Source organism: Humulus lupulus, chromosome 7 (genome assembly GCF_963169125.1).
Source record: "Humulus lupulus chromosome 7, drHumLupu1.1, whole genome shotgun sequence".
Taxonomy (NCBI): Eukaryota; Viridiplantae; Streptophyta; class Magnoliopsida; order Rosales; family Cannabaceae; genus Humulus; species Humulus lupulus.
In genome coordinates, this window is record NC_084799.1 from 16,422,245 (window position 1) to 16,446,222 (window position 23,978).

General features: G+C 32.2%; 1 protein-coding gene across 2 annotated transcripts; it reads right to left on the reverse strand.

Annotated features, from left to right (window-relative positions):
• Positions 1–4,495: 4,495 nt before the first annotated feature.
• Positions 4,496–13,090, reverse strand: LOC133790814 (uncharacterized). 2 transcript variants are annotated; one of them, XM_062228597.1, is made up of 15 exons: positions 12,728–13,086; positions 12,153–12,383; positions 11,544–11,858; positions 11,035–11,142; positions 10,550–10,739; positions 10,184–10,446; positions 9,176–9,305; positions 8,524–8,600; positions 7,789–8,040; positions 7,622–7,698; positions 6,857–6,948; positions 6,419–6,501; positions 5,926–5,997; positions 5,505–5,630; positions 4,496–5,109 (listed from the first exon to the last, which is right to left on the reverse strand). In XM_062228597.1, the coding sequence occupies exons 1-15, from the start codon at positions 12,860–12,862 to the stop codon at positions 5,053–5,055; spliced, it is 2,208 nt and encodes a 735-aa protein (XP_062084581.1). In that variant the 5' UTR covers positions 12,863–13,086; the 3' UTR covers positions 4,496–5,052. The 2 variants fall into 2 exon arrangements, 1 of the variants encoding a protein (XP_062084581.1); XR_009874080.1 differs by lacking the exons at positions 4,496–5,109; positions 5,505–5,630; positions 7,622–7,698 and having other exon boundaries at positions 5,929–5,997; positions 12,728–13,090.
• Between the last annotated feature and the right edge of the window lie 10,888 nt (positions 13,091–23,978).

Here is a 23,978-nt window from a genome sequence, read left to right on the forward strand (position 1 = left end):
TCAGGATTCAGAGGCTCAACAGGTGTAGAACTCCTAGACCTTCGCATATACTGAGAACACAAGAACAATCTATAACGTTAGTAACAAAATAAATAAAAATCTAATTTAAAATCAAGACTTAAAGTTTCAATATTAGTAAAATTAATTTTAATCCCCGGCAACGGCGCCAAAAACTTGATACAGAATTTTTCTACCGCAAGCGTACGGTGTATTGCAATATAGTTTTAAATTAAAAGATGTCGAACCCACAGGGATTAAATATTAAATTCACTAATTACTACTACTGTTAAGTCTATAATTTTAATTAGAAAAGCCAATAAATAAATTAACAATTAACTAAAGAATATGAAATAACAAAATAACCAATTCAAATGCTCTTGGAAATTGATTAAATAAGAGATAAATGTACTAGAGTAATGATTTCACTATTCAATTATGAACATAGTTTCTTTATTATTCTAATCAATTCTCCTCATTTGTAATTTCTAGAATTATAATATAATGCATTTATCTTTCTCAAGCATATATGCAATTAATCTCAATTAATCAATATGATATCTCTATTCGCTATTAATTAATCAAGACGTCATTAAGCAATAGCTATTCTAAAACAAATTCATAGAGTTCAAGGAATCTCTCAATCTCACAATCACTCTATGTCAAATCTTCTTATGTCCAACCTATGTTTATCTTTCTCAAGCATAAACCCTAGATTTCAATTCACAATAATGATGGCCAAACATTAATATGATAAAATTAAATCAAGAAGATATGAACAAACGAGAAGAATTTCATAGAAATAATAATAGAAACCACAATTCAATAATCAAAATAGATTCATCTAATACTCTAGCACAAAAAGAGTTTAGTTCTCCATTATAAACATAAACATAATAACAATGTATTTGTTCATAATTAAAAAAACTAGAATGAAAGGAAGAAGAAATAAACTAGATGTAATGGTGATGATCTTGATGATGTCTAGCCTCCTCTTCTTCTCCGAGCCTCTAATCTCTGTCTAATCTCTTCCAAAAACCGTGCTTAGACCCTAATTAAACTTTTCCTTATATATCCCTTGCAAAAAGCCCTCTTTTGCCCTTCAAAAATCTCAATTTACGTTTTCCGTACGACTCCCGGCGCTGCAGCCCCATAAACAGGCGCTGCTGCGCTTCAACTGTGCCAAAAACGAGCCTCTGTTTCAGTCAGGCGCTGCAGCCCTTAAGGATGGCGCTGCAGCCCTAATTCAGCCCAGAAATAGCGATGCAGCCCCTGAATATGGGGCTGCGGCCCTAATTCACGAATTTTGCATTTTTCTTCGTTTCACTCCCGTTTTGTACCAATTTCTCGCCACTTTTCCTTGAACCCTACACAAACAAAACACAAGCATAAAACCAAACAAAAACACCCTAAACACCTACAAATTAGATATAAAATGACACTAATAAGTGAATCTAAAATTCACTTATCAACAAACGCAGAGACTCAAGCTCTGGTCAGTCTCATACTCAATATTCATGGCATGTCCTAAACACATGTTTCTCGTGCATCACATATATCACAGTTAAACATCCAACATGCATCAAGAATAACCATGCATGTCACATATGGGGTGCAGTTTTCTTATCTCTGGTTCGAGCGAGAATTAGAACAAAAACGACCCTTGAGAACGATCGATCCTTAATCCTTTAGCGGTCACCTAGTCATAATCAAATACAATCTCCGATTAATGAAAATCAACAAAGATAAGGTCTTGATCTAAACTCCACTCTCGGGACCTCGAAACATGCCCACACGGTGAGTATATTTGATCCTGGGCCTTAAGGATTGAAACACTGAGCCAAAAACCCTTAAAAACACTCAAAACGGGGTTCTGAAGAAATAGGGTAGCGCTACCCTCCTAGCGCCCCAGCGCTCTTCACAGAGCCAAACCGCCCCAGCACCCCTCTTCAGGTAGCGTTGTAGCGCCCCATACTGGGCGCTGTAGCGCTACCTTCAGCCAGCAACTGCCCAGAAAATTATTCCTTCGATTCCACCATTTCTAAGCCAAATCAAAAGCTTCCAAACATCAAATTAAGTCCCAAATGAACCCAAATACCTTCCTCACATGCCCCAAGCATCACAACCACAAGAACCCTAGCCAAAACTCCAACCAATTCCCAACTTTCCAACTCAAAAACCAGCTGGAACTCAACTAAGAAAACATAGCAAAACAAGAGTTCTAATGGCTAAAACCTCACCTCAATCTCAGCAACACACCCTCTTCAATGGTGGAGCATAACCCTAGCTTATCCCAGCTTGCTTCCTTGGCTTGGTTCCTCAAAAGAAAGCTTGAAAATTCAAAGAGAAATGGGGGAGAAATGATGTACGGGAGAAGGTGATTTTGGTGCTCTGTTTTGAGAAGGTTTCTACAGCTTTCTAAGCTTAAATGGCTGAATCAATCATTTAGGGTAAAAAGACCTAAATGCCCTCAAGTCTAAAATAAACCTTAACAGCCACCAAGGGCAAAACCGTCCTTTCGCACCTATTTCGTTAATCATAATTAACACCCTCCAATTCCCGCTATTCTCAATATTCTCACATATCCATATCCCATCACCCTTTAATTCCCATCAATGTTCTAATCATTAAAATCACCCCGAGACTCATCCCGAGCCTCGAACTTAATCCCGTTATAACCAGACCGAAAACTTGCATTTCATGATCGTGTCATGCCGAAAAGCTCGAACAAATCCACATATAATGTGGTACCATTCATAACTCACCCACATACACGAAAATACACAATTACGCCCTCAACGGTCCAAATTACCAAAATACCCTTATAATTAAAAAAATACACCCATATGCATGCATTTATCATCATATAATAATATAATTCACATAAACATGCATATAACCATTTAATATTGTAATAAACCAATTATGGCCCTCCCACCCTCCTAATCAAGGTCCTCAACCTTATTAGGAATTTTGGGACATTACAGAAGTGATATGAGTTGGATCATGCTATTTCCTTTAAAGCATATATACGCATGAATTCCTGAAGTGATGAGAGGATGAGTTAATAGAAACTCTTAGTGAGATCTATACTCTATGTGGAGTGGAGTGTCGAGCTATAAGAGTACTCTTGATAGACTCACGTGTGTGAATGTGGAAGTGGGGCCGCTTCCTATGGAATTTTGGGCAAAATTTCTAAAGCATTCACTATACTGGGATAGACGTGCATGGCCATTAACGCACGAGCTTTTTGACTACACCCTTGAAAGGTTGGTGCGTGGTACGATGTTAGAAATAGAGTTCAAGACTACGTGTCACTCTAGTATAATCTAAATCGTATTCACTACACAAATGTTCAAATCGAAAGATACATTTGTTTATGCACAATCTTATTGATTCTGATATTGCTCGAGAAAATATTTTTAAAAATTCAAGTGGGGGATTATTGGAACTTTTTTTAAAAAAGTTAAAAGTGAATTGTTAAAAATTGAAAAAGTACATTTGTGTGTGATATGGGAAAAGTCCCTCATGGATTTGGAATACTCCTCCAAGAGTGTATATAAGATGCAAGTGTCGTGCATTAGGGTATGCCCCAAGGGGTACCCAATTTTGTACGCATGGGTGAAGACTCACATATTTGACCACCACATGCGCGCCGCTGCTGTTCGACCGAGCTGGCGGGTGGTGTGGTGTCGTACTTTATTTTTTGTTGAAAAAAATTATTTAATAAAATAAATATTTTTATTTATTAATTAATCTTAAAACGGTTTATTAGAAGCAGTAAACGTGATCCATTTTAACTGCATATTACGCGACGATTCCTCCCACGATTTAAAAATATTTCTTACCGTTTTATTGGCGATCGACTTCTCTACATAAGTCGGATCAAAATAACGAGAGAAGACATCTCTTTTATAGAAAAAATTATCTTCTAAAAATCGAATTTTCTCTGAGCTTTCAACGGTCTATGAGAGTGAATCCTTTCGGTGCAAAGAGGTATCATAAACGGTGGCTGTTTTATCCTAGGGAGGGCGTGGTTGCTAAACTGTTGTGCACACTTAAGGCAAAGCCGCGAAACGTCTTATAGATAGCAACATTGTACACAACTCGACCAAAAATCTTCTATCAGTAATCCGTTCCAATTATTATTTATTTTTTCGAATAACAACTTTTATCGCCACTTCCAGGATCATGAATGGCTTCAATCACATTCTTGGTAGTAAGTAATTAGACTTCTTTGATTCAAGCTACTCGAGCAAGGCCCTCAAATTAACACGTCATAATGGCAACCACGTGCCTCGAAACACCTCACATGAGAAGCTTTGTAAAATCAAATATACTTACTAAACTAGTCAAGCACTATTTAATAACTTAATCAATTTTAATTTTAAGATTCAACTTTTTATTAAGACCAGATGAAAGAAATTCCACCAGAATTATCAGGTGTTTTTGTCTGATTAAGTAGGTTTTAAAACCATATTAAGTCTACCAACCGAAAGAGATCAACGCGCCTTAGTCAAAGATACACAAGGCTCCATATCATCATAGTTCATTTGAGAAGAATGAAATTAGCAAACTCTACAAACCAAACACAACCCAGTTTGTTATGATCATTCCACACAGCCCTCAACACAATACAAAATAACTCCAAAGCACTTTTGGAAAAGCTCCAAAAATAGAAAAGAAGAAAAGACTGCCACATTAGAATGAATTAAGCTAAAAGTAATGACCACTTTAGTGATGATTCTATCAACACCAATCAATCTCACATCAAATTCCACACTAGATTTCAAAGACAACAAAATTTTATTATAAAGGTAAACAAAATCGGGCAAAATTGATGGGTGCAAGAAATTTGAGATTTCTTTTTTACATGGATCACTGAATTTTTCAAGATTTTTACGAGTTCCCGAGTTTCATTCTTTCTTTTGTATCGAGAGCCCCATTTCCTTTTTGTACAATATTACCACTGTAAGAAATTGTACATCAACATGTCTGTGACACTGACACATCCTCCATTGAAAGAATAGGAGTCGCCGAGATAACCCCTACGACTCACTCATCCCTTTCCTCCTCTTCATCGTCGTCCTCTTCAGGTGCCTCTCTCAACCACTAAAAATAAGATACAAAGACGTGCTATAAAATCAAGCAAGAAACAATTTAAGGCCAACAATGCATGATGTATGCCATCAATTTTAGATGCCCATTCTTTGGACGTGGCTGAGAGTAGTTTAAGCCAAAAAAAAAAATTGTATGGTAGTCACCATCATCTTATGACCGCTATAAGAGAATCATTTTGACCCATAGATCTGTCTATTTTTCCCCTCACTTTTACTATTTGTATGCACGGTTTTAAAAATTTGTCCATGTCAAGTTATAGACTCCAACAAGCAAAAATTGAGGAAAAACTTTATACAATAGCCACCATACAAGAATAAGATGAAGAATCAAACAAATATCTGCTTCAGGAAAAAAGAATGGCTGCGAACAGAGAGAATAAATCTTACTTGAATGAATTTTTCGGCCTGTTTTACAAAAACTTTATCAGACTCATCTGCATCTTTCTTTTCATCATCCCACCTTAGAATTGCCTCCTCTTGTATAATTTCTTGGTCATACAAGTGACATAATATCTGAAATGAATTTGAAGAAAATAAAATGTGATAATAATTACAAGATTAATAAAATTCTTTCTAAAATTTCAAAAGATAAAATAAGACAACACACAAGTTAAACAAGAAACTGAAGCTCTATGTTATAAAGTGGAATAGTAACGGCTTGCAACAGCAAAACAGGAAAGTATATTCCTGCAACAATCATTAATGCTGGCAAAGCATTTGCAGAAAAAAATTCACAGCTTTATTTTTTCAAACTACAGTAGCCGCCAGCTAGACTAGTTAAGATAGCAAACTAAAGCAGTAAAAGTACCTTCGTAAATAACGGGGAAAATTCTTTAGCAGACTCCAAACACATTTCTTCAAATCTTAGTATTACCTCAATCTGTCAAGTTTTGCACAAGTATAATAATCAAATAATCTGTCAAGTTGTGGTGCTTTGTTTCCGAAAAAAAAAGAAAAAAAAAACACCCCATCATTAAGCAGTAAAATAGATTGTCAACAACTAATAATCAGAAAATTAGCATTCCTTCAATATCATGAACAGATGAGAAGTGTGATGATATATGCACACACAATTTGCACCAAAACACCTATGTGGCAAGTGATTTTAATCTAGTAGACCCATCTTAAATAAATGTGATTGGTTGAAAAGAAAAATGCCACATAAATGTGTGTAATATTTTGGTGCAAAGTGTGTGTGCACATAAATGAAAGGATGGCTTTAAGAATTCAGTTCAAAGGATCTTGGAAAATAAACTTTAATTCAAGCATTTTGTATAAGCAAATAAAATAAAAGCACAAACCTCCTCATCTATATCTGCCAGGTAATACTTCAGAAGTTTCTTCCATCTTGTAATTACATTACAAGTATGTTGAAGCAATTCACCTAAGCAATGGATTGCAAAAGCATCAATTCACTGAAATGAAGTATTAACCATAGCAAATGAAGAGAAATCATAGTGTAGGACAAACATAAAAAATCGGAGAATTATTGTACAAACAAGAAATGAATGTCACTATTGTCGATAAAATTGAGCTTCTAAAACATTAATCAGCTTTGCATCTTGCTACCTCTTGTCATCTTCCATTATAATCAAGATTTTAAACTCGGTGATTAAACTGAAACTAACTAATTTAAATGTTAAACCACATATGACTTCTTCAACGACAAAATATAAAACATATATATATAATAAAGAATATAAATTAAAGAATAGTACGGCAAAGATAAAAAAGCTTACTAGCTGTATTAAGTGGAGATTCTTGTGCCAATTTCATCACGGAATAAAAGAGAGCTCCAGCACAGTCTGCAGTTACCTTGTTGTATGACAACCTGACACACAATGAGCAAAAAGTGATTAAAACCAATTAATAAACGTTAACTGTCAAAACATTATGTCATTAAAGATTAGAATGTATCACGTTAAACACAAATTTAAATGTCAACAGAAGAATCAACAGCTGCAACGTAGGGAAATGCTGTTATTGCTCGTTTTCCACCAGATTTTTTATATATTAAGAAACAATGACACTATTATACAAAAGTAAGAAATAAATTACAACCAAAAGAGACTATTATACTAACAATCAACAACTGCAATGTAGGGAAATGCTGTGATCTCAATTGAGGTTCTGCTTGTGTTCCACCAGAATTTTTATATATAAGAAACGATGACACTATTATACTAAAGTAAGACATAAATTACAACCAAAAGAGACCACAGCTGAGGCAAAGCACCAACAGCTAAACTCACAAAACCCAAAAAATTGCATATTAACCAAAAAGTGTCAGATGTTACCACGTTTAGGGTGCATTCTTTCTACTTTAAAAGTTAGTTCATGAAATAGAAAGACTAAATTGAATTTTCATTCAACCGCCAAAAGAAATACTCACATACACAAATAGGTTTTTTTTCCTTAGAAAAAACTACATTCATTATTATAATCTTTCTTATATATACAGGTGACCCTGAATGATAAAAAATCAGTGTGTCAATATACCATACCTAAGTGAATTGATTTCTAAGATTACATTGTCTACTTTAATATTTTCATGTACAGCTCTTAAAAATGTCGCTTCAACCTGCAAATAAACAACAAATTTATAATAATTAGTCTGTGCAAACGTGATTCTACTTCTTTTAATCGAATCATTAGGGTCAGCCATTTTCACCTCCTTCTCAAAATCAATTGAATCATCCCTAAAGCCATTGTTATCATCATCTTCTGAATCATTAGAATCATGTTTCAGATCTCCAGAAGGTGGGAGAATACTGCCATCTGGAGCTAATTCTAAATCATCATCCATAGCATCTGTTACTTCGGCAAGTTTTTCAGCAGTAATGGGAGCAACTGAATGCCTCCATTCTTCATCATGGCCTCCATCACTTAATGACCAAATATAACCAACTCCTCCAGCACCAAGCTGATCAAAAAGTGCAACTACAATCAGATAACATATTAATTGTAACACCCAATTCTTTTAAGGCTCACTTTATTATAAAGACGGGGAAATGAAATAAACCAAGCAACAAATGGTTCGCCTTTAAAACAAACATAATCAGCACAAAGAAAAATTTTGCATGCTTCACAACGTAACAAAAATGAAAATATAACATCCACCTTTTCTTGCATTTTAGAAATAAAGCCAATGAAAATTTAACATCAGGCAACAAAAAGGAAAAGCTAACATCTTAAACCCGCATAAACTAAGCTCACACCCTAGATAGCATATAAGTTTAACTTTGAGTCCTCACACACAATCATGAAGCAGGTTAAAGAATGAACTGAGAGGTAAATTCACACACAACTTGAAAGAGGAAAAAAGAAAAGAGGCAGAACTTGAGGAGAGGGGAGGGATGAAAGAAGTTCTATTAAGACTATAACAGCAAATGGAAAAGAAGTTAACTTGCGATGTAGGCCAGCATTGTGTCTTTAATTCAGATGTTATTTCCCCATTTGAATTATCCATAGGACCATCAACAGCTGCACATTAACAAGAAAAAAGAAACAGTAAGGACATAGTAATTGATAATACTTACAAATTTCCTATCAGCTAATTACTCATAAGAACAACTGGATGGTGGCAATAATAGTTTTGCTTCTGATCCTAACTAAGTACTGAATGCCAAAGGATCCCATTATTTTATTGAAAACAGTGAATTGAAAGTAAACACACCAAATGTCAACAAGAAATAGCTAATTTAGTGGTAAGTCATTAAATCAATCACATACATAGTTACCAGTACCCAAAAAGATAAATGAATCCCCCCAAACAATGCATAAAACTACAATTTTATTTCAGCATTGTGATATGTTTTGATGTCTTGATCTATAAATATTACGCATAAGTAGCCTAACGTAGAAGATTGACTATTCTAAAGGTTATGATATGCACAAAATGATAATCACTGCCATTGTGATTTCTTTCATCCATTCGAAATTTTCTTTTAAAATAAGGTCCAGAAACGTGTAGCCTGTTATCTACAAAAATTTATTTATCTGTAAAATAATCAAATCAACAAAAAGCCAAAATAAGGTTCAGAGATAGGATAAGTTACGTGGAATTTCAACAACGCCACTGCTATTGTCAGCATATTCCAGCTCTTCATCACTATCTAGTGTAGTAGGCTGTTGAAATAAAGATACTTTTGAATATGAAGGAACAACAAATTGTGGTCCAATTACAACCTGCAGACATGCAAAGTAAAAAAAAGGCTTAAAATGTATCAATGAATCAGCATAATATGTTGCTCTTACAAACTCAAGTGTGACATTAAGTAAGAGAAATAACAAATAATCAAACAAAAAGTTTCAATGCAGAAGGCTAATAAAACCAAATCTAGTTGCAGGCTTTCATAGCAATCAAGATGTACATGTGCTGCAAAAGGTTAATTTCTTTCTTTTTTTCAAAATTAGTATGCATATATGCAGCAAGCCAAAAATGAGGCGTAAATTTTCTTTTTAAAAGAAAATATTGGCAGTAAAATTTTCATATCTTTTGTCAAAGTTACACTTTAGTCTCTAATTTTTTTCACGGCACAAGTCTAATGTCTTTTCTGTCACCCATAAGTGATGACAGGGCAAAGAACAAAAAATAAGAATAAAACAAATAATTACAATAGAAGTCTCTTATATTTGTTAAGTGTGGCACTTATATCCTTAATAAAAAAAATTAATGATAAAAAAGTCCAATTTTAAAAACAGATCATACTTTTTTTATTGAAAATGATGTTATATTCTTTGATTTTAGATTAAAAAAAATAGTGTTTGACAAAATGCACAAAACACAATTGTAGAATTTGTACTTTGTATTTTTTATTTTTGTACAACACAAGGAAACTAGACTTGTGCTTCCTAGATTTGGCAAATCATTTTTACTTCAAATTATTGTATTTATATTTTGTTGGAATTTACATTTAATAAGCTTTATTAACAACAAAACGAAGCCAAAAAGACATGGTGACAGTCTTACAGGGTTGAAGAACATAACTGTATGAGAAGAAGCTAAGACTGCACATCAGCATAAAGTAAAAAAGTCCAGCTTCCAGGGTAAAAAGAACATTTACCTTAAATGACAGAACTACACCCGGTTCCAAAACAGCTCCAGATTTCATTATCACTCCATCACATACTATGGCATGGGTTAGCTTGCAGCCATCTTCAATAATAACATCATCCCATACATAGGAACCTTCTATAGAAATATTGGATCCTATAGTGCACCCTTTCCCAATAACTGAATTTGATATACTGGTGTTGTTCCCAACTTTAGTGCCCTCTCCGATAACAGAAAATGGACCAATATGCACAGAACGTGATTGCCCCACTTCTGACGAGTAATGAAATAATGGGAGCAAAAGCCATCAGATATTCCAGCTCTCCAAGCCACTTAACAGACATAACATATCCATAGAAATTTATTTTATTATTACCTGATGCTCGGTGCATTACTTGTCTTTCTAATTTAGTTACAGAGCTTCCAAAGAACATAACATCAGGGACCAATGGGTAAGTCCAGCGCTGAATTATATCTTTACTAACAGTATCATAGCTCCGAAAGTTGTCAATCCTAGCCGCATAACTCGAGTGAATTTCATGTGTGAAAATTTTGTACCCCATAATCTGAATGGATAGATGATCACCTTAGAAGAATTGCAAAACAAAAATAAATATGAAAGTAGATGTGCAAAAATCAACAGAATACATGTGTACGACACAGGGTACTAGGACAAGAGTGAGAAAGTACCAGAATACTTAAATGATAGAGAGTGTTGATACTAAATATTACGACCAACATAGCCAAAAATAAAAGGCATACATTGTATTTTTGTGAAAGAACAAACATGTATTTTCACTTGTGCACCACCACAAAAGAAATATAATAGCTAACATGCGATGTGTTCTAAGAAACACATACATCATCAACAAGCAATCCCTTGACAAAATGACGTCGTAAATGTTGATAATCAAAATTGTCCGTGAAAAGACTGAGGACATCTGGAGAGCATATATCAATATAGCAATCCTGCAGAAAAATAAGACACAGTAATATAGTGAAATTTGTAGATATACATCATTATATTATGTACTGTAAATTAATAACAACCAAAATGTTTTTTTTATTCAAAAAAAGTTCATAATTAAAAAAAAAATAAAAGAAAATCATTTTAGTTAACTAAATTATCCACATTAGGATTATTAAAGGAGACCATGTCTATATTTGTCTACAAATAATATATCCACCAATAAAATAGCAAATACTGCATTTTATTTTTTGTCAAAAAAAAAAATACTACATTTTATTTTAATAAAACAAAAATGATTTCAGAAAAAGAATTTTATGATCAGAACTAATGCAATTTATCGGCTTCTCATAAAAGATTAATGGGCAGACTACAATTAAACAAAAAAGTTAGAGGAATATACCTGTTTGTCATTGTGCAGTGAAAGTGAAGTATTATCAGCAAGCAACAACTTATCCAAATATATAACTCCTTTTGAATTGTCCACCTTGTCCTCGTAATATAATAGCTGCTTGGTATTAGGATCTATTGCCATAAAAAGTTCATCAGTACCAAGTCGGGATTGACGAGTGATCACAGAAGGCTTTGACCGTTTGATCACCATTGTCATTACAGCATTACTATCTTTTTTCTTTCTATCCTTGTGTTCTTGAAGTGCCTGAGTAAGCGACATGTTGCTCACAGTATCTCCACTAATTAGGACAAAATCTCCATGTATCTTTAGATGAAACAGAATAAAGTCAAAATGTCAGTAAATGAATGAATATGAAATTATATTGGAAAGGAAAACTTTAAATTAATTTTTTTCAGACGCATTAAAAAAAATTGTAAAGGGAAACCACATCCAACAATTTTATCTAAAAATTCCTTTGAACTAAACAAAATTCAATATCGTGACAACATCATTTTTCACACTCCTCGTCATCCCGATAACAGATTTTGAACGTATACAAGTATTAAGAAAATGATACAGAAAAATGGATCTTTAGAAATCAAAATACCAACAACATACCACATTGCGCTCATATATCAACCGCAAAGCATCTCCAGCACTCACTGAATTGTGTGACTCTATTGTTTGTACTGAGAAGTTTGGTTGAGAGAACCATTCAGTACTCTCCAAGTAATGAATCACTTGCTTGGAATGAGCACAGCAGAAAACAAAGACTTCCTCAACACCAGCTGATTCAAGCCATGCTAAGGTGTAATTGATCATTGGGACATTTACTAATGGTAAAAGTACCTTCAAGAACACAACAGATAGAAACAAAAAAAAATCAACATTGCACCAAAAAGAAAATTGAGTTTGCAAACTTCCCCAGAGATTCTAAATATAGGTCCTCGCGATATATTGTACAAATTTTTTTATTGAAACCAACATACTGAGCTTATATGGATTCTTTATATATGAAAGCACTTTCGTTAACACCAACAAATATAAATAATCCTCTATATAAACACACGCACACGCACACGCACACATCTATTCATATACTTCGATACTTCCAATTAAAGAAAATCAAAGTTTTATAATATATTCAGATACAGTACAAAATATATCAAATCATAGCGAAAGAAGTGAGAGACCTTGGGGCGTTCAAGGGTGATGGGTCTGAAAGTGGTAGCAAAGCTATCAGCCAGAAGAATGGCCTGCAAGGGGACGCGTGTCAATTCCTCAGGATCCTCTGAAACCCTGGATGCACCTTTCTTCTGAACACCCATTGTTGCAGCTGCTGCTTCTTCTTCTTCAGACAAATTTAATGAAACCAATCAGAAATTACAAAAGAAACGACTCTAATTTTAGATTGCCGATTGAATAAAACCCTAATATTTTGATCGATTAGTGAGATTTTAGGGGTAAAAAAACCCTAATCAAAACCCTTTCCCGTCCGTCAGACTGTCAGTGAGAACTATCAGAAGAATCAATGAAATTCGGTTCTTTTTTCTTTTTTCTTTTTTCTTTTTTTGGAATTTACGTTCAAATTGGGCCGCCACTTCAAGTTGTAAGAACCCAGCACAGGAAGGACTCAACTATGTAGAAAAGGCTTGGGCCGAAAGCATTAGATATGAGCAAATCAATTTGGAAAGAAAAAAATGGAAATTTTACATTTCTTTTCATAAATACGGGAAAAAAATCAGATCTTATTAATTTTATGAATTTTGTTTAATTAAATCTAAATATGTGGATAATTGCTACAGGATATTTTTCTCATTTCAAATTTTGGATTATATTTGATTAATTTTTAAAGAAACCAACTTTTCATTTTCCTCTCTCTTCTAGTTTTGTCTGATATCAAGGAGAAAAGAAAAGTTTCTCCATTGGCTTATTGGGTTTCTTCATCAGCTTCATCCTCCTTTTCTTCTTGTCGTGTCCGATTTCAGGTATTATCTACCTCCATTACTGGCTTCCTCTTCTTCTTTTTGTCGATGTTGTATGTTTTCAAGGGTTGTCGACCTCCATTAATGGCTTTCACATCTTCTGCTTATCTTGTATGTCTAATTTCAGAGAGTATCCACCTCCATTATTGGCGGCATCTGATCTTTTTCTCTTTCATTTATGTTCAATTTCAGGTATAAAAAAAAGGTGTCGACCTAATTATCGGCAATTATGCCCATTGTATTCATTATCAGCGATAAACTTTGCTTCAGTCACAACTTCATTTGTCTAGGGTAATGTGTATATTGTAACTAATTTCTTCTAATGTCTATATTTCTTTTACTATGATAATATTTCTAATTGTTTAATGTTTCTGACTTTACCATTTCTACTCAACTTAACATTGTTATTTATCGTGATGAACTTACTGTTTGCATTTACAAGCATGTTATGAAGTAAAATGAGGGTTACCAAACTGATGATGAAAAACCTACAAGGTTGAAGAAGAAGCAAAAGAATATGTAGTTTTTGATAAAAAGTTGGATCTTGACATTTTTTTTTTTTGGACAATTCAATTTTTACAATTTATTTTTGTTGTCAGTAAATAGTATGTTAACTTTGAACAAATTAAATTAACTGTACATGTTAAGAATGTAGTATTCAGTCAATTCTCTCAAGATTATCTGTCTTCAGAGTTTACATGTTACTTTTTAAAGTAAAACAATTGCAAAATATTGATAAATGATTATATTAGGTTACTTTTTAGTAAAACAAGAATCCAAGTACGTTGGTACTTCTATAAGGAATTCAAATTCAAATTTCATATGTCATGTTACATTAATTCTCTTTCAAGCTACTTTTTCCAAAACTTAAATAAGACTTGACTTATTGAATGAACAACAAATGACAAGTACTAGGTTGCTTTTATAAGATAAGAAAATAAACTAATGAATAGTCAGGTTACTTAAATGTGAACAAAAAAGTAGAGAAACTTTTATATGCAACTTTTTCACTACTAGCATATTTTTTTAAATTTTGAACATGATAAACATATTCTACTAAAAAATATAACAAGTATAGGTGACTTTTTACTCTATCAGGCAGGCAATGTACCAGGTTACTTATTTGAATAAAAATTGCACAAAAGTAAGTTGTTGGTTACTTTTCCAGCATAATATATTTTTAAAAAAAAACTTGAAAGATGTTGAACATATTCTCAATTAAAAAATAAATAAAAGCCAACTTCTAAGTTACATTCACATGCTAAATTAAATGCATTAATTCAAGTATTATATATCAATAGATTCATGCTAGATTACTTCATTAACCAAAAACAAAAGAAAAAATATAAATTTCAAACTGTTGGATTTTTTAGTCTCAATACTCTATTAATCATGTACATTTAAAAAGGCATTCATTAATCTCTTTTCCCAAAATAGTTTTTAGAATCTATCAAGAATATGTAATATGTTGTCTATAGTAACTTTGGTTTTGAAATATGAATGTACAAAATGATTTATTCTACAACAAGTCTAAATGAATCATTTGTTTGCTTTCATTGCCTTGGGTGGCTTCTCCATTGGTGGATTTCTACAAGTTATCTTATTATGTCCTCATTTTCCACAATTTTTGCACTTCATAATCACTTTTGGCTCTTCACGTGATCTTATCCTTTTCTTTCTTGGCCTCTAGGAGGAATTCTGGCTTTTGGAGGTAACACAAGGATGTCCAAATTTTCTGGTAAATGTCATTCAGATTCATTTGGAAGTGGATGCATTGTTTCTGCATATGTAGCTCTCATTGTTTCAGTTTTGTAGTAGTTGGAACAATGGTCATAACATCTCAGCCTTCTCTTTGCAATGATTGCTAAGGCATGTGAACATGGTACTTCATCTCTTGATCAAATCTTCGGCATGGGCAAGTCTTCTCATGAATGTTCACAGTAAATGTTATCTTCAATTACTTGGAAAAGAGTGGTGGTGCATGGTCTAACCTGTAAACAATATAAAAAATAAATAAACAATTTTCTTATAAAGGTAACCTGGTTTAAAATATTCAAAAGATAAAAGTATTAGGTTACGTTATATTCATTTTGAAAAATAATTTCGATTTTTTAACTATCACTTGTTACCTTAAATTTTGTGCAATTCAAGTGATTTTCTACGAGAACAACTTTTGCTTCTGATGATATATATGTGAATGTTCTTTTTGGTTCATTTCCATTAGTCCATACCCATTGTTGTAACAAACTTCTTATGCATTCCAACATTAAATTTATTGGTAAATTCCTTGCTGCTTTAATTGTTGCATTGATAGACTCAGCTATATCCGAGGTCATCATGGTATATCTTTTTTTTAGTAAGTGGCATCTTGTCCATGTTTGGTAACATGGCTTTTGCAAGTAAGATTACTTTTCCACCTCTAAGGTTACTTTCCACAAAATTCAAAGTAAGCTAATGAAATTATGTCAACATAAGGAATGCAAGTACCAGGTTACTCCAGCAAACTAAATAAAAACAGGGAATAAAGTTCCAGGTTACTTTTCTATCTTTCAGGCTATTTTTCTTTCAAAATTCAAAGTAAGTTAACGAAATTATGTCAACATAAAGAATACAGATACCAAGTTACTTCAACAAACTAAATAAAATGCAGGAAATAAAGTTTCAAGTTATGTTTCCACCTTTCAGGCTAGTTTTCTCAAAATTCAAAGTAAGCAAATGAAAATATCTCAACATAAGGAATGCAGACAACATGTTACTCTAGAAAACTAAATAGATTGGAGGGAATAAAGTTATAGGTTACTTTTTCATAAAAAAACTGAAGCCCTAGCAAAATAGAATTTAAAATGCAGGTATTCTGGAATGTGGAATTATGATGATTAAGAGATATATAAAATCTAATGATAAATTAATTTAGGTTATATCATAACAAAAAAATCAATAAAAGTACCTTATTCCCAATCAGTCTAAATCAAGAAAGAGAAATGCACATGGTGATCTTGAGGATTGCTCTTTGTTTAAATGTTGGTGATCTGAACATCTCACCAGAAAACGACTAGAAAAATGGTGGTCTTGGCCGAAGAAAATGGTAGTGTTCGAATTTGAGATTGGCTTGAGAAAATTGTGCTATCGTTGGAAGAGTTTTTCTTGATTGCCAATTTTGGAAATTCATTATTTATACCCAATTTAAAATTTCCATATTTAGTAACTTTTATTAGAATTCCATTTTTTTAAAAATTACTTATTTTTCAAGATTTTAAAAAATGACCTTTAAAATCCCACATATATAAAAAAAATCCCAAAAAAAAGAGAAATTTACATAAATATGGAAAAAAAAAGATGAGTTTTTATATTTATGGGAAAAAAAAGTAATGCTGCAAAATATGGTGAACTTTTTAAAAGAAAAAGTTTAAAATTTGGGAATCCCATAAAATATAAAAGTTAAATTACTATATTTTTACACAAAACTCTCTCACACTTTCTCAACATTTCCTTTCTCTCTCAAGTTTATCTCTTCTAAATTTTCTAACCTCTCCATCTCTCCTTTCTCACTTGGTTTTTTATTCTCAATCCTTCGTCGAAGACACCACCTCTACCCTCTGCCGGCGACACAACCCCCCACCCCCCGATGATGATGCAACTCCACCGCCCTTTGGTTATTCTTCTTCTGTTATTGTTGTAGTTGCTGGTTTTAATGTTATTCTTTTGGTTGTTCTTGTTGCTCTACTTCTTTTTCACATTTGATTTTGCACTTTAGATATGATTTTTTTTTTCTTCCAGCGCTAACTGTAACTGGTTACCATTATGATTTGTTTAGGTTTTTTTTTGTTCAAATCTGATTTTGTTTAGACATGTTTAAGTAATAAGATACTATAACGACTGATTCTTTTTTTTTTCATATTTGATTTTTTTTTTCAGACTTAGAAGTAACTAGTTACAATAATGATCAATTTAGATTTTTTTTTTGTATAGATCTGATTTTATTTACAGGTCTAGATAAGTAACCAGTTACCATCGTAACTATTTTTTTTTTCAGATCTTTTTTTTCTTCAAACCTAGCTGTAACCAATTATGATTATGATTATTTTAGATTTTTTGTTTGGATCCTATTTGTTTTCAAGTCTGGCTAAGTAATCAGTCACCATCGTAACTAGTTTTTTTTTTCATATATTTTTTTTCAAACCTAATTGTAATCAGTTACCTTCACAATCAATTTAGTTTAATTTTTTCATATCAGTTATTTTTCTCAAAATCTCACTAAGTAACTAGTTACAATTCAGCTGGTATTTTGATAATAATACATTACTAAAAATCAAAATTATTTTTATAGTTGGAACCAGTTACTACAACACCACTTAAAAAATCAAACTAATTTTTATAGTTATAACCAGTTACCACACATCACTAAAAAAAATTGACAGTGGAAAATAATCACTACCACAAAAAAAAATCAAAATTGTTCTGATAGTGATAACCGGTTACAGGGGAGAAAATGTTGATTGAAGAAGATAAAAAATAAAAGAAAAGAAGAAAACAAAACGTTTTTCAATGTCTGAACAAAAAATTAAAGTAAAAATAATACCTAAAATACCCTCACAAAAATTCAAAATTAGCCAAAATAATCTTATATAATTAAATATGGTAAAACTAATAAATTATTACATAAATATGGGAAAACAAATCCCATAAAAAAGTAAGAAAACATAAAATACCATATAAAATGCACACACAAAAATGTCATATTTATCAAAGTTTAGAAAATTTTCCCATATTTCATGTAAATTCCTCACAAAAAAGGAAAGGGAGATTTCAATTTATATGCTTGATAAACGTTATAATTACAAAAAAATGCTAGGCATATTAAAAATTACAAAATAATGCTATATTTTGGCACTTTACCCAAAATGCCCTTTTCACTTCTTCGACCTAGTTCGATGGTGCTCGATGAGACCTTCAAAATCATGATTTTTCATGAAAAATGACTTTGCTCGATAGTGGTTCGATGGTACTCGATACCAGGTCGATGTGACCTTCAAAATCATGATTTTGAATGAAAAAATGACTTTGCTCGATGGTGGTTCGATGGTAGTTCGATAGTGGCTCGATGGTGCTCGATGCCAGCTCGATGAGACCTTCGAAATCATGATTTTTCATGAAAAAATGACTTAGCTCGATGGTGGTTCGATGGTAGCTCGATAGTGCTCGATGCAATTCTTGTAAGAGACATAATTTTTCACTCGGGTGTTTGTTTGGGGTGATTTTTTTTTATTTTTGGTATTTTTTCAAGATCTACACGTTTGGCATGTTAATATGCACATTTGGGAAGTTTAAAACTTAAAAATATACCAAAAGATGTCTTAAACATGAGGTATGTTTGTACTTTTGTATTTTTTACAAGTGTTACACTTCAAAAATGTGCATATTAACATGTCCAACGTGTAGATCTTGAAAAAATACCCAAAATCAAAAAAAAAATCACCCCAAACGGACACCCGAGTGAAAAATTATGTCTCTTACAAGAATTGCATCGAGCACCATCGAACCACTATTGAACTACCATCGAACCACCATCGAGCTAAGTCATTTTTTCATGAAAAATCATGATTTTGAAGGTCTCATCGAGCACCATCGAGCCACTATCGAACTACCATCGAACCACCATCGAGCAAAGTCATTTTTTCATGAAAAATCATGATTTTGAAGGTCTCATCGAGCTGGTATCGAGCACTATCGAACCACCATCGAACTACCATCGAACCACCATCGAGCAAAGTCATTTTTCATGAAAAATCATGATTTTGAAGGTCTCATCAAGCTGGCATCGAGCACCATCGAACCACCATCGAGCAAGGTCGAAGAAGTGGAAAGGGCATTTTGGGTAAAGTGCCAAAATATAGCATTATTTTGTAATTTTTAATATGCCTGGTATTTTTTTGTAATTATAACTTTTATCAAGCATATAAATTGAAATTTCCCAAAGGAAATTACATTTTATATGAGATATTTAATAGAGTTTGCAAAAATATGACTTTTTTTTCCAAAAAAAAAAAATTAATCTATGGCTTTTTTTGAGAATTTTCAAATTTATGGGTTTATTTTCTTATATTTTTTTATAAAGTTAGTTTATGTCATAGTTTTACACATCAAGTTTTATTAATTAAGAATGGTATGTTTGTAATTTTATTATTATTTTTTTAGTTTATTTGATTTTCTTATATTCATTTTATATAACTATTTTTATATTAAATTTTTCTTTGGTTGTTTTGAATTTTTTTTTAAATGTGAATTGTTTTTATTATTTTTTTTATTTATTATTAACATTTTTTTTTCATTTTTTTTAGATTATACGTTTTTTTTTTCAAAATCTGGCTAAGGTAACCAAATACTTTATTGATTTTTCACAGTTGTATAAAAAAATCATAGAGCTATGTTAAATAACGTTATTTAAGTAAAACCGCAGTGTATTAAATAAAAGAACCGCAGAGAAAAGCTTTTTTTGTAGTAGTGAACATGTATCAAGAGAGGTAACCAATTACCATACGAGGATTGACGAGTTACTTATATTAAATATGAAAAGAAACATTAAATTTGAAGGAAAAAAAAAGACATGATATGTAATATACACACATATCAAAACGTGGAGGTAACCGGTTACCATAAAGAACCCAGAAATATACACCCATACCAGAACGTGAACGTAACCAGTTATAATAAAGAACTTAGAAATATACATATATCATAACGTTATAAGGTAATCAGTTACCTATCGTATATCTGAAGATAGAAAAAAAAATCCAGAAATATACACACATACCAGAACGTGAATGTAACCAGTTACCATAAAGAAACTAGAAATATAAACACATATGAGAACGTGAAGGTAACCAGTTACCTATTGTAGAAGATAGAAAAAAAAACAGATCCAAATAAAACAAATGAGTTTTGATATGTAACTCAAGAAGAAGAACGTATATATTTAATAATATGAGCAATTGTTTACCTAAACTTAAAAAAATTTACCAGTTAGTTCCCAATCTAAAAAATAAATAAAAAGTTTAGACCTAGAAAAAAAAATATGATCTGAAAATTGAAAAGAAGAGTAAGAATAGTTGGTCGAAGATGGAGGTTGTCGGAGATGGCAAATATTGCAATAGAATATGGCTAGAATTAATTTGATTTATGGAGAAGAGGATCGTGAATTTTCTTGCCAGAGGGGATGTCGCGGCTAAGTTGTGGTTGATCGGATCTTAAGATGGCACCAGAGCTGGAACGGATTTGCGCCGGAGCTGAAGGGGATTTGCGCTGGGTGGAGGTGGAGGGGATTTGACGGCTGGGTTTTGAGAGAGAATAGGGTTTGTGCGTGGGTTTTGAGAGAGAAAGTGAGTTTGAGAGAGAGAGAGAGAGGAGTGTAATGCTAATTTACAATAGTACACATGTGTTGGCTTATGTGTATTGATTTTAAATTTAGCTCGCATATTTAGTTAGCTAGTAATTGTGTTTCTCATACTTTGTTTTTTTCTTTAATAAATTTTCCAATACAAATTAAGAAAAGTATAATTCCCATATTTTTGCACAATGATAGCATAAAAGCCATATTTTTTAAAAATGAAGAAAAATCAATTTATGCTCATTTTTATGAGAATTCATAATAATTGAGACTAAAAAAATAATACCAAGCATGCATATTTTTTATGCACCAAAAATACATACATCATGTATCATTTATTTTAAACCATAGTACATGACTACCTTAATAAATTCATGGCTATTTAGGATTTATGACCCCCAAACTATGACCTATACATTATTGTGCTCCTGATTTTTTTGGGCTGTTAAAAACTCCCTCGAACTATTCACAATGTTGTAAAGTAAAACTTTTGTCCAATATGACTAACGTCATGCTGACGTGACTCTTTGATTGCTGATGTGTCTTAATCACGTCAGTACCACATGTGTATTTTAAATAAATTAATTTAAAAATATAAAAATATATTAAAAATTAATAAATTTTAAATAAATCATAGTTTATAAATAAAAATTTAATTTTGTAAGATTTGATTTAATTTAAATTTTGTTTATTGTAATGATTTATTTTAAATTTATTAATTTTTAAAAAATAGTTTTTTAATATTTTTATATTATAGATGTGGTGCTGACATGACCAAGACACATTAGCAAGCAAAGAGTCACGTCAACATGCCGTTACCCATATTGGACAAAATTGGACAGAAGTCTCACTTTATATCACTATTAATAATTCGGGGGTAATTTTTAACGGCGCGGAAAAATCAAGGGTACAATAATGTATAGGTCATAATTCGGGGGACGAAAGTCCTAAATAGCCTAAATTCATATGATTTAGGGTACTTTGTCAAACCCTAGTCCCCTAGGTCCTTATCTGGTTCATCTTCTCCTCTTGGCTATAAGGGCAACGTTGCCTCTGGCGTGCATTGATTGGACTCTTCTTTGGGTGATAGGGGATGGAGATGTCAATCCCTATAGGGAGAGCGTTTACGTAGCTGGGCTCGTGACTAGTAGTGAGTGTGTTGATAGACCCAAAACGGGTATGTTTTAAAAATTTATACTCGCAAGCGCACGAATCGTATATGGAATATAGTGTTCGTGTAAGCACGAGATCGAACCCAAAGGAGTTGTCTAAAATAAAAAAAGAAAACTATTTTAAATCAAAAGTAATAAATTCTAACCTAGCTCCAAAGATCGATGAGTTTTAATATTATGAATATAAAATAAAAGATTGAAAAATAAAGCTATTTAAGAGAATAAAAATAAACCAATAATGATTTGACAATAAGTGTTAAAAGAAAAGATTATTAAGATACTAGAATCCACAAAATGTAAGTTTAATAATATTTATTAGTATATTGATTCTCAAGTTTTAGTGATAGTTAAAATAATTCAAACTATCATTTTCCAAATAGATTTATAATTTTAAGCACAAATTACTTCTAAAAAGATAAGATTTTTCTTCACTTTTCAAAATTATAATTTCAAAACATTCAGTGTAAATCAATCTAATGAAATAACAAATAAATCAAGGAACATTATTTATAAGGCAAAACATAATATTTTTGTTCTAAGCATGGATGTGTACAATTTAATGACACATCTTACACAAAGAATATTATGTTTTTGCAAAATGAAGAACAAAGTGCATATTATCTATCAATCCAAAATATGAGATATTAAAGATGAAAGACATATATGAAGAAGAAAAATCCATAAACTTTGTTGCAATACAAGGGAAATCAACATACAACATAAATATTACCTAGTTACAAGTTGCTTCATCATGATCTTAATAATATTATGAAAAAGATTAGAAGCACATAACTATAGTAGAAATTTCAAAATAAATGACATACATACTTGCAAAATGCTATAGAAAAACTCAAAATGGAAGACAGAATGGTAGAGAGAAAATGGGAAAAAAGAAGATGGTAACAAAAAATTAAGCACCCTAAATTGGTCTTGAAATTCCATATTTATAGCCAAAGTGAGATTATTAAAATAATCAATTTAAATTAATTAAATTGATTAGATTAATTAAATAAAATAAATATGGTATGTAGAGGTAAATTATAGGGTGTAATGATGATGTTGTGGTGAAAAATGTGTAGAAAAATGGGTAAAAAGTTGGCATTTTGGACATAGGGGACATTGTAGGCTCAAGATGATTATATGTGGCTGGAACAGGCGGCTGTGTCGTGCAATTGGGCAGAGGAAGTAGGCAGGTGGAGCTGGCTTCGGGTGCTTGCTGAGGAGAACTTGGGCTAGGCGAGTTGGGCTTCGGTGTTGGGCCTGGTTGCTATTAGATCGGGCTGGCACTTGGAGCAAGAGGTGTGGCCAAAGGGATGCAAATGAAGAGGATCTCTTCGGCTTGCTGCTTCTTGGAGGCTGAAGGGAGGCGACAGCTGGCGACCTGGCAGGGAGCTGGAGAGGGTCTCGGCAGGCAGCTGGAGAGGCAACGGGCTGGGCCGGATTGTTGTTGGGCCGGCTAGGACAAGGCAAGTGATGTTTTCAAAAATGCCATATTTCTTTTGTTATTTTCTTTTATTTCAAAACTACACTTTTCTCTCTTCAAGCATACAAAAAAAATGCAAAGCTCATCCTACAAAATAAGTAAATATTAAATTATAATAAAATATTTTCAATTACAAATTAAGTCATATTAAATCCATGAAAATATTAATTAAAATTTAATTTACTTTGGCAATTAAGTTCCATAAAATTACATTTTTTTAACTTTTAATCTAAAAATACTAATTTCAAATAATTAAACTACAACATATTATAATAAAATAACTATAAAAATACACAAAAGTATATAAAATCATGATAAGACTAACAAATTCAAAATTACTTAAAAACTTAATAAATTAATTAAGAACTCAAGAACTAAACAATAATTAGCAAATAAAATATGGTAAAATAACTCTATTTT

Excerpts from the sequence above, each read along its gene's own strand:
- LOC133790814 (XM_062228597.1), bottom strand. The coding sequence starts at position 12,862 with ATGGGTGTTCAGAAGAAAGGTGCATCCAGGGTTTCAGAGGATCCTGAG. Across the intron at positions 12,384-12,727 it reads TCACCCTTGAACGCCCCAAG|GTACTTTTACCATTAGTAAA; the intron begins GTCTCTCACTTC and ends GTGTTCTTGAAG. Across the intron at positions 11,859-12,152 it reads TGATATATGAGCGCAATGTG|ATACATGGAGATTTTGTCCT; the intron begins GTATGTTGTTGG and ends TTTCATCTAAAG.